The sequence below is a fragment of the Pollachius pollachius genome (genome assembly GCF_949987615.1).
Source record: "Pollachius pollachius genome assembly, chromosome: 5".
NCBI lineage: Eukaryota > Metazoa > Chordata > Actinopteri > Gadiformes > Gadidae > Pollachius > Pollachius pollachius.
Window position 1 is genome coordinate 3,137,304 of NC_136938.1, and position 11,812 is coordinate 3,149,115.

An 11,812-nucleotide genomic window follows, 5' to 3' on the forward strand; every position below is an offset into this window, starting at 1 on the left:
AAACAATATGAAGCAAATTAAGAAAAAGTATTGCACATTTCATTCTATAATATTTATTTTAGCTCAAATACTCACACAAAAGCCCCGTCCTTCCCAGTAAAGTGTCGGACAATCTACCCAGGAGAGAATAATAAAAAACCAGTCCGATGCAATGTTTAATTGAAGCAGTTTTAATAAATATGTGTAATTCGAGGTTAGCATAATAGTTATATCTTAAAGAAAAAGAATGGCATTGATATAAAGTGAATTTACATGGCTATACAGTGAACGTATTATGGTCTCATGCTAAACAAGAAAACCGTTTTCAGACAGAAGAGGCGATGTGTGGGACAGCTCATCAAACATCAGCGCATAGTCCGTCAAACAGTAGATTCAACTCCAGACCTGTGAGCTGTGGACATGAGTATATATGGAAAGATCATGGCTCAGCCCCAGCTCGCGGTGCTACAGACAAACATCTAAGCACCACGCCGTGGAGATATGAAGATAGCGATCATCCAGGATGAACCATCACACTGTCTTAGTCATATCTGCATTTTGAGATGCAGCAGTTTACTGGTTCAACCCGCTGACATTAGTATTCCACAGAGAACCACACCGTACATCAGGCTGATCTACACCAACGTGAACCCAAGTTCAGGCCTATTCTGTCCTAAACAAGAAACTCTTAAATCGCATACTGGATAATTGATGGATTAATATGGTTAACATTAGAACGCCCCTAAGAGCTAAAGGCAGCATTACTTTATCTAGTGTCATAAAGAAAAGGTGAAATCCTCAAACCAGATGGTTTATTAGAAACAACTAGTATGGATAAAACCAAAAATAACTTGGTCATTTGACAACTAAACTTCCTTCCAACGAGTGCAATATTAATTGGTATGAAGTATATACAAGTTTATTTCCAATCGTATGCTAAATATATTCACAGTAATACAAGAATAACAAAAGTCCCGCAAAATAAAGAAAACTAAGGCCTGCTAACACCGAAAAGAGTCCTGTCTCACACGGGACCCCCTACAGTCCCACCCTGGACCCCCACAGGCCCCCCACCACGCTTACCATGTGAGCTGCGTCGTTAGCATCTACGTGTGTGTGTGTGTGTGTGTGTGTGTGTGTGTGTGTGTGTGTGTGTGTGTGTGTGTGTGTGTGTGTGTGTGTGTGTGTGTGTGTGTGTGTGTGTGTGTGTGTGTGTGTGTGTGTGTGTGTGTGGGGGGGGGGCAGGTCTAGGTAGCAAAGCCTGACAGAACAGTGTCTCCTGGTTCCCCCGGACCGGGCCGCACCCCTCCCCCCGTCTCAGATCCCCCCCGCGGTGTCCTGGTCAGAGTTCAGAGCGCCGCTGCTCCAGTTGTGTGTCGGTCCGTCCCGCTCGCCCCCCTGCCCCGTCACAGCGTGGAGTAGAAGAGGATGTAGGCGGCGGAGGACTTGACGGAGGAGGTTGAGATCTCTGACACCTCGTGGTCGTCGAACTTGTACCAGCGCTGCTTTAGGGCGTTCTTACAGTAGGCGGTGTAGTGGCCCCCGTCCAGACCCCCGTAGTGGTTCTGGGGGGAGGGAGAGAGAGGGGTCATGAGGAACTAGACCCCATTGGTCTACACCTGCTCTTAAACACTATAATGGTCCGGCAACACTCTGGTTTAGATTATACTGACCAGATAAAACACACCGTTATCTCTATAAATGTATTTTATTAATTAAGTTTGGTGTTCCGCAAGGGTCAGTTCTCGGTCCCTTACGCTTTGCATTCTACAGCGAGGTGACCGCTGGTTCAGAGGTCATCTTGATTGAATCAGACACTGAACGTTTCTAACATCATGTTGGAGCACAGTGAAGGGTTCTACTCACAGACACCCCGTAGAGGCAGTACTTCTTGAGGTTCTGTCGGGGGGCGATGACGTATTGTGATAAGTCCAGGCCCTCCAGGGGGAAGTCCACGGTCGTTTGGAGCTTCTGCTTCCAGCGTCCCTCGTAGGAGAATCTGAGCATGCAAGACACAAGGAAACAAAACTTAATCAGGAACAATGTTTGGTTCAAGCTAACAACAACCAAATCATTGTTCAATGTGAAAAAATACAAAACATATCAGTAACTATGATTACAACCCAACGTAGGAAGTTGGTAATGCATTAGTGTCCATATAATATGTACTTTACAGTCATGAATTCCGGTAATCTGTCTGTGTGCAGCAGTCGATACCTAATGGGGAGCATCTTTCCGTAGTCATTCATTTCCCTCCATCTAGAAAGCCCTGACTCTGTAATTGCCTGTCTGTCTGTGGTTGTCTGGTCTGGCTGGGACACCTACAGCCTTTAAAAGAACCCAACAAGAGAGGTCTGACGTACCGTTTGAGATGCACCAGCACGATGGGCGGGACCTTCCAGATTTCCAGCTTCTTGGTGGAGTCCCGGTGAGCCTTGCAGTGTCGGCAGAACACCTTGTTGTTGTCCGTCAGTCGCTCCTCCTTGGAGAACAGCCGCAGGCAGTCCTGTTCCATCGCAGCAAACACGGAGGAAATAAATTTAGAGTGGACTGCACTGACTCTAGATCGGTCTGCATGGTCTCTGTGACTGCATGTGTTCTTGTGTCAGTACTGCAGCCCGGACACAGGGTGTCTGTACTGCAGCCAGGAAACATACAGTCTGAATGTCAGTAGTGCAGGCCGGACACACTTGGTCCCTGTGACCATGTGTGTTCTGGTGTCAGTAGTTAGTTCTGGGTGTCAGTACTGCAGTCTTTACCTGCAGGGAGCACTTGCTGGTGGAGGCGAGCGGCAGCGACAAGTACATGAAGGTCTCGAAGGTGCGGGACTTGCGGTGGCAGGTGAGGCACTGCACGGTGGACTTGAACTGGCCCTGGAACAGCGCCACGATGATGGACTCGTTCAGCAGCTTGTGTTTGCTCCAGGCCAGGTCCGCGGCCTTCTGGTCGTCCAGGTGGTCGTTCTCCTCCTCCTTGTAGCGCTTCCTGTTGTCCGCCTGAAAGAGGGAAAACCACACGGGAATACCATCAACACAACGAAAAACATACAGGAATACCATCAACAACGAAAATCACATGGGAATACCATCATCACAACAAGAACCATACGGGGATACCGTCAACACAACAAAAACCATCAACACAACGAAAACCATTTTGGAATACCATCAACACAACGGAAACCACACAGGAATACCATCAACCCAACGAAAATCATACAGGAATACCATCATCACAACAAGAACCATACGGGAATACCATCAATACAACGAAAACCATCAACACAACAAAAACCATTTGGGAATACCATCAACACAACAACCTGGTGTCAGCCTGTGATTGGGAAAAACACCACCACCACCAGGCTGTCTTTCCCTACACTGTTGTCTCTAAGGCGGTTTGTGCCCTACCTTTGTGAGTTCTTCCTAGTCAGTTGCCTGCCCTGTTAAGGCCTTCATGGAGGCCATCAGACATCAGAGCCTCTTAAAGACCTTCAGGTCTCTCCCTTGTTGAGATCTTCAGATCCCTACCTTGTTGAGGTCTCTAAGACCTTTAGACCCCTACCTTGTTGAGGTCTTTAGACCTTCAGACCCGTACCTTGTTGAGGTATCTAAGACCTTCACATCCCTACCTTGTTGAGGTCTTCGTGGAGGCCGTCCATGAGGAAAAGCAGCAGCTCCTGGGAGTCCTGCTGCTCGCAGCCGGAGAACTGGTCGTTGATCTTTCCGATGGTGATCTTGAAGTCGCGGGCGCTGATGATCTTGTAGAGGCCGGACCAGAGCGCCTTCATGATCACCCCGAACTCCTCCGCCACCTCCCCCTTGTGGCCAAGGATGTTTGCCCTGGGGAGCAGGAGAGAGGGGAGAGCTCTGGTTTTGAAACCTCTGGGTCTGACACCTCCGCCCCAAACCCACGCCCCCTCTGCAACCATACGCTGCCAAACCCAATCCGGTTCTGCATTTAGCAAATACCAGGAGGGCTTTCGGAGCAGCTTCTGGGTGGAGTCTTTAGGAGAACAATAGCACGGCTGAGAGGCTCCAGCCTCACCGCACCAGAGCCGGCTCAACAGGGTGTGATTCGGGGTGATTGAACTCAAACAATAAATTCAACTCTCTCTCTTATCCATCTATCTATAAGAGTCGTGGTGAGGCGAGCCTCAGCCTGGCATCCAGTACCTGTTGATGTCCTCCTGGTAGTAGTTCTATATCTCTAGATCTATACCTGTTGATGTCTTCCTGGTAGTAGTTCTATATATCTAGATCTATACATGTTGATATCCTCCTTGTAGTAGTTCTATATCTATATCTATATCTCAGTACCTGTTGATATCCTCCTTGTAGTAGTTCTATATCTATATCTATATCTCAGTACCTGTTGATATCCTCCTGGAAGTAGTTCTATATCTCTAAATCTATTCCTGTTGATGTCTTCCTGGTGGTAGTTGTAAATCTCTAGCTATGTACCTGTTGATATCCTCCTGGTAGTAGTTCTGGTTGAAGTACTCTGCCATGGCGGGGGTGTTGCACAGACACTGCATGATGGAGTTCATGTAGCAGGTGTTGCCCAGGTTACGCAGGCCGGTGAGGGAGGGGCCCACCCCCCCGAACACCGGGTTGAGGTTCCGGATCTTGGCGGCCGACGGCCGGGCGATCTCCACCTTGGCGTAGGCTTTAGTGGCCGGTCTGGAGGGGGGACAGACCGCGGTGAGGACCCACACTGTCTGTAGTACTTGGTGTCTCTGTTGATGGTGGGCGTGATAGTGTGTGTGTGTGTGTGTGTTGACGGTGTGTACTTGGTGTCTCTGTTAAAGGTGGGCGTGGCGGCGGCGGCGGCGGCGGCGTTGGCGGTGGTGCTGCTGCTCTTCTTCACCGCCTCGTCCCGGAGCTCCTGGCTGATGTCTGGCGACGAGTACGACCGCTTCAGCTTCGACTGCTCGTGCTCCGCCCCCCGGTCGGCACCCGCGTCCGGCCCGGCGCCGCGGGAGGTCCGGGGCTTGGCGGTGGGCGGGGTCGGGGGCGGGGTCTGGGGCACGGTGACCTCGGGGGGATACAGGTGCACGCGGTTGGTGGGCGAGTGGTAGTAGCGATACGTCCCCGTCACCGTGTCCAGGAACTGAAACACACGAAGAACACCAGGAACCGTGAGCGGGAATGAGAGGAACCGCTCACAGCCCGAACAGACGGGGTGGAGGACGCAGGTTGAATTCTGGGTAAGAGGGTGTTGCTCGAGGGAAACGCGTCAGGCACCTTCATCCAGCCATTAGGAAGTCCCGGAATACTCCTGCCCATCTCCTCACTCCTGGCTCTGGTCAGGGGCTCTCTCTGTGGGACACACACACACACACACACACAGGTCTTTAGGGAGAACTTCAATAGCACAGCTGTCTCATCTGGATGTGTCCATAACGGACGGACCTTGATCTCGCTGACGATGCGGTTTGGCGCGGGGGAGTCCAGGGACGCGCTCTTGCTGGGGGAGTCGGAGCCGAGCTCCCTCCCCCTCCTCTGCCTTGCCCCTCCCAGCCCGTTCACCCTGTCCCCCCTCTCCTCCTCCTCCTCCTCCTCCTCCTCCTCCTTGGCGGTCTGCCTCTCCAGCCTCTTCCTGTCCAGGTGAGATTCCTCCTCCCTCCTCCCCGCCCCGCCCTCCTCCCCGTCTTTGGAGCCGGGGTCCGCCTCCTGGGGGCCCTGGTCCCCTGGGACCTGGTCCTCGCTCTTGACCGGGGGCTTCCCCGAGCGGTCGGGCGTCGAGGGGCCCCCGGGATCCGCGTCCGGACCGGGACGAGGGTCGCCCGACACACGCACGGAGGGCTTCTTGGTCCGGTCGATCTGAGGCCAGAAAACACACACACACACAGACACAGACACAGACACACACACATAGACACAGACACACACAATGTTGAAACAATACTCAAAACGTGTCTATACACATTCAATATCCAGATTCTACAGCTGTTTTGAATGTAGATTGTGCCTTGTGTATGTTTATATCTGTTCAGGGGATTTTGTGGTCTTCATCCCTCGTATAACTGAGCAATCGGGTCGCGATCAGATGGCGATGCCAATGAGAGGTTTTCTCCTGTCCACAACAGACGAGACCTCTCTGTTGGCACCGTGATCCGACATCCGTTTCCACACGGTGCTTTGAAGGGCGATTACGAGGGCTTGTGTGAACCCAGGGGTCAGATAAGAGGTCAGGTCACGATAGGCAGTAGCTCACGATGCCCCTGGGTGTGGAGGAGGCACTGAGAAGCATGTGTGGCCTGGTGTGAGGAGTGCTGGAGGCAGGCTCCCCAGAGTCCAGCAGGGACCTGGGGGGGTCTGTATGCTGACCTGGGGGGTGGCCTTAGCGGCCGAGACCGGAGCGGGGCTGGGGCTGGTGGTGGTGACGGTGGGGGCCGCTGGGGGTCTCGTCTTGGCCAGGTCCGGGGGGGCGTTCTGGGAGGAGCTGGCGGGGGCGTCGGTGGAGTCCGGCAGCCGGTCTGGGAGGACGTGGGCCTCAGGGACCGCCTGCACCGGGGGTCCGACCCCGTTGACCTGGGGCCGGGCCGGGGGGGCCTGGGGCTCGGGGGCCGGCAGGGGGTCCGGCTGGGCGGGGGCCGGGGGCTTCGGGTCCTCCAGGGAGGGGTAGCTGAAGTTCACTGTTCAGGATGAAACACATCTGCTGGTTCAACTGGCGAAGGGTTAAACATCATCTTTATATCGCTATGGTTATGAGAGACTAGGTATCGTCTTAGGGTTAGGATGTGGTAATATCGTGATATTTAATATCCTGATGGGGTATAGGTGTTTTTGTGTGGTTTTGTAGGATGCATTAAAGTAAAGTCATTTGCTGACTTTATCCAAATGTTTCTATTAGTTGCCTTTACCCACCGAGTCATTATATCCACATTAATGATCATTACTTAGCAAATATATTAATTGTGTCAATATTTTGTGAAAGCATCAATAGTCCTTTTCTAAAGGATCAATATCGAAGGTATTTGGTCAGAAATACAGATATTAGATGTGGTCCATATGGCCTGGCCTTGGAGGCTCCAACAGACCCTCTGTATGGAGGACACCTTCCCCAAGGGAGGCAGTCGGTGGTGCTGTGTTGGATGCGGGGAGGTGGAGCGGGGATGGCGGCTATGGTGTGGTGGTACCCACACTGAGGGAGCAGGCTGATGACGTCCTGTCTTGGGGGCCGTACTTTGGCCCAGGTGGTGTACATGGGGTAGAAGAGCAGCCAGTTCTCATAGCCCCCCTCCAGGACCAACGGCTCGCTGCGGAGGACGGTGATGCTGTCCCACTGGGGACACACACACACACACACACACACACACACACACATACACGTCAAGGGGTATCCAGGTGTATACAAGTGTCGTACCATGGTGCCCCCATGGTGATGCTCATAAGCCGTACCTTGTAGAGGGCGTCCTTGAGGCTGCGTAGAGTGGTTCCCAGTTTGAGGTCCGGGACGGAGCTGAACCAGTCCAGCAGCACCAGGTAGTCCACAAACCCCCGCCGGCCCCACTGGTCCAGGGACGCCTCCGGAAGCTTGGCCTCGATCTGGTGGACCGTGCTCCTGGATCACAGAGGACGTCAGGAGGTAAAGTAGAGCTGGTCCGATCACATGTCTAGCTCATTAAAGGTCCCATGACATGCCACCAGGTGTGGGCTGATTAGCCGTTACAAGACGTTTTGGAAATCTGTCCCTTATGACATCACAGGTGGGCGTGTCCACCTAGATGTGTGCTGGATAGATCAGTCTACCAGCCTACCCAGTGGACTGTAGCAAACGTTGCTCATCTATCTGTCACACATCTAGGTGGACACGCCCACCTGTGATGTCATAAGGGACAGCTTTCCAAAACAGCTTGTAACGGCTAATCAACCCACACCTGGTGGCATGTCATGGGACCTTTAACTACACAGGCAGAGAACATCACAAACACTGCGGTGTTGTGCTGGGTTCGTTAACGGGCGGAGGTGGAAAGTCTGAATGGGAAATGCGTCATCTCTGACCTACATGAGTTCAAACTACCAAATCTGAAAAAAATGGAGGTACTAACACTAACTACAGGAATACAAATGTCTTATTATAATAATAGATTATAAATGTAAATTTGCTAGTTTTGAAACAATCTTTTATCAACAGTAAGTGAACCGGCTATTCATTGCTGTCATCAAAAGAGAACCATTTAATAAGAACAAGTGCTGTTAGTAGCCAAAATGCCGGATGCTGTATCTGTATAAACTCGGTATTGGCCGATACTAGGGCTAGGCAATTAATCTAATTTTGATCGCCATTTCGATTTTACAGTCAAACGATCACAAAATTAATATTGAATGTCAAAATAATCGAGCTTTTCTTTTGTTTATAGAAAGAACAGTTGGATACATATCTGTATATTATTTTAGATTGGAACATTTTATTTTTGACCATTTTGTGTAATTTTCAAGCGAAATTTCAAAGCTCTCAGTTAAAAAGTTTTTTTGGGGAGAGACATGCTGAAGAAATGTTTTTAAATTCAAAAATAATCGTTTGAACAATCATGATTTCAATATCGACCAAAATAATCGTGTTTATGATTTTTCCCATAATCGAGCAGCCCTAGCCGATACTCAAGTTCAGGAATCGTCATCGGTATCGGGAAGGGAGAAATGGTATGGGAACATCTCTCCATTAAAGTGCCAGAGCACCACCGATGGAGTGAGAGCGGCGTATGTCCAGCGGTCTTACCCCGGGCTAACCGCCTCCTCAGGAACGCTGATCACCGTCTGGGCCGGAACCTGGACACGGGACTCCTCAAAGTCCTGGTGGCTGCGGGCGTCCATGACGATGAGTGTGATGGCCTGGTCCTTCATCATGTGGAACAGCTTCTCCGCCGTGATGCCCCCTGGTGGCGTTCCGGGCACTGGGGGGGGGGGGGGGGGGGCAACCAGCATCAATATGATATACTTTATTTAAAGTTAAGAGATATCTAATAAAAAATATAAGGTTAAAGGGATTAATATAATAAATATATAAAGTTAAAGGGATAAATATAATATAATAAATATATAAAGTTAGAGATTCATCTAATATAATAAATATATATGTTAAAGAGATATCTAATATAATAAATATATAACGTTAGATTATATCTAATATAATAAACATATAAAGTTAAAGAGATTAATACAATAAATATATAAAGTTAAAGAGATTAATCTAACGATCACACAATTTAAAATGAAGGAATAACATTTTTTGATTTGAAATAAAGTTGATAAAATAGGATAGATAATTCCAGAATAAGATCATTCTGATCGTTTTGGATTCCTTTTTAATGTGGCAGCAGTACCTTTAGACAGTGCACTCTTCAGTTCATTCTGCTCTCCTTTGACCTACAACAGAGAAATTAAATCATTAACATTGGTTCTTCTAGTAGTACATTGCCCCTTCCAGGATTAGCCTTGTTTCCTTATGTGTCTTGATGCTTCACACCTCGATTCATTAGAATAACACTGAACTAACACTAAACTCTTTACCATTTCCAATCTATAACATACTGGAGCCATCGGTTTTCCAGATCATGCTGTTATATTGTTGTATTATAGAAGTTAATCCTATCTTTGATCGGGGGTCATCACTGACTCAGTAACATGATGATGAACACATTGTTCTGTACAAGCTGAATGAACAGAACATTACCGAGCCAGTTATCTGAATAGAATTGTATACTGTGGGTCATTTGGTCTTTAACATCGGTCGGTGGTGGTGGTCAGGTGAGGTAGGTATTGATGGTGAACTGTGTGTGAACACCAAACAACAGCTGTTCTCTGAACACTCTGTTGTTTCCAGCACAAACGTGGGCCAAAACAATCAGCCCTTCTCTACACAGTCTGGGGTTTCTAAATACATTACAAACAGTTTTATGAGGTATTTCAGGACGAGAGACGCTGAAGCAGGAAGGGACAGCCCACCTTCTTGGCGTTGGCTGAGGGGCCTTTGGGAGACGATCTGCTGACGTCCTTCACAGCCTTTTCTAGTTTCCTTGCCTGCAGCTCCTGTCTCTCCTTCTCCTCTAGCTTCTTACGAACCTCTGCCTCTTCATACCTGTTGGCAAAAAAAAAAATGAAAGCAATCCTTTCTGATCAGACCATGAGGTTGTAGATTTGGTTAGCCCACTAACCCTAACATTTTCTTATTGATTTAAAATACATCTATCTGTATGCAATAACACACACACTGTGCCTGTAAATAGTTCACAAATGACCGAACCTGAGTTTGAGGCTTTCTGCTAGCTTCTCAGCCTCTTCTATGGCTTTCTTGAAGCTGGTTGGCCCCAGCAAGGACAGGAAGTACTCCTGGGAGGAATGAAGGTGGTTATTATATTGTTACAAAGCATTTGGATCACTGAGCCTAACCAACCTCTTCCCAGCATCAAACCAAAGCTCTCCTGATCGCTACAGATCATGTTCCACCAACCTGCTGCAGCTTGAAGTCTGGCCGTTTCTTGAGGAGGTCGTACACGGTGAGATACTTCATGTACAGGACGTAGGCCCTCTCCTCATCCCGGTCCAGACGCCCCTCCTCTGCGGCCTTAAAGATCTTACAGGCACTTTGAACGTAGCTGTGGTACAGTGAGGAAACACTTATTGTATGTTGTACGTCCCGGCACTTAAAGAAATAGTACATGGCATTGTGTAGCATCTTATCCTAGCTATCTCTGTTGTGTACGGGGAATGGGTAAACCTTACGATTGTTAGTGCTTGGAACTTGGTACTATGAACATCCTGACTACTTTCTTCTGTCAAATGTTCTAATTGTAACTTGCTTTGGATAAAAGCGTCTGCTAAACAACCCAAATGTTAATGTCAACACTGGGACCAGTCCCATTAGAGAACGTTATTCAGTGGATATCAACTCCAGTATTGTTCCTCTTAAAATATCCCAACATGGCCCGGACTAGAAGCTCTTATCCGTGTTAATGTATTGTGCGTTTCTCTCTCTCTACATTTTCTTCCAGATTACCTTCTGGTGCCTGTCTTGTCAGGCTTGATCTCAGCCTTCTTGTTGAGTTCCCCCAGAGACGTAGAGAGGTACAACTCCTTCACACCACTGGTGGACACTGCTGGCATCTTGATGGGTATGATTCACCGCTGTCCGAGCAAGCACACCGTGGATCACCTGCTATTCACATAGCTGTAAAACAGGGGGTCAAACGGTGAGACAAACAACCAGAACCTCCTTTATACCCACAGAGCAGATTGTAAACAAAACCAGAGTGGACCCAGCGCGCAGGTATCGCGAGATGCGTCACACTCCCGCGTGGTGTGGACAGCGTGACGTCCTGACTGCTGGACTGTAGACCAAATTAACCATCAATAGACTGAATAAAAGGGCCAAAAGTAACTTTTGCCCTAGGATGAGCGTTAAAGGGGTCGACGTGTTATCATGACGTCGGACCTAGGACATGTCACCACATCCACCAGTGACCAGTGGCCCAGCGGGCCTGCAGAGCCCCTCGCTGGACCCAGACATCGCACCGGACCGTCACGCACCACAGCGGGGATACAAAACGACAGTGAATTACACTTTAGTTCGGTCCTTTACCCTCCGATGACCCACAGTTGGCCTGTCGTTAGCTCACAGTGGGTTAGCTCCTGTTAGCTCCGCAGCTACAGCTCGCTCCCCATACGCTCAAACTTCACCGAATGTCATGTATTGATGCAGAGATAATAAAACACACAGGAGGAATAAAGCAGAAGGTATTCAGAGTGAGCCCTACCTCCTCCAGGCTCGGTCAGGACTTGTTGGGGACTTTTTTTCTGACAGCTGCTTCCGGGTTCCGAGTCTTCCG

At 49.2% G+C, this 11,812-nt stretch overlaps 1 protein-coding gene across 3 annotated transcripts; it reads right to left on the reverse strand.

Annotated features, from left to right (window-relative positions):
* Positions 1–160: 160 nt before the first annotated feature.
* usp8 (ubiquitin specific peptidase 8) lies at positions 161–11,812 on the reverse strand. Of its 3 annotated transcripts, none has more exons than XM_079736158.1 (19): positions 11,741–11,812; positions 10,984–11,154; positions 10,438–10,582; positions 10,231–10,316; positions 9,933–10,065; positions 9,311–9,353; positions 8,707–8,881; positions 7,386–7,548; positions 7,128–7,269; positions 6,312–6,619; positions 5,394–5,804; positions 5,226–5,300; positions 4,772–5,091; positions 4,443–4,661; positions 3,611–3,821; positions 2,739–2,975; positions 2,343–2,485; positions 1,846–1,978; positions 161–1,544 (listed from the first exon to the last, which is right to left on the reverse strand). In XM_079736158.1, exons 2-19 carry the CDS (start codon positions 11,088–11,090, stop codon positions 1,386–1,388), a joined length of 3,210 nt encoding a protein of 1,069 aa, XP_079592284.1. In that variant the 5' UTR covers positions 11,091–11,154; positions 11,741–11,812; the 3' UTR covers positions 161–1,385. The 3 variants fall into 3 exon arrangements, with proteins under 3 accessions (XP_079592284.1, XP_079592285.1, XP_079592286.1); XM_079736159.1 differs by lacking the exon at positions 11,741–11,812 and adding an exon at positions 11,546–11,685; XM_079736160.1 differs by lacking the exon at positions 11,741–11,812 and adding an exon at positions 11,566–11,586.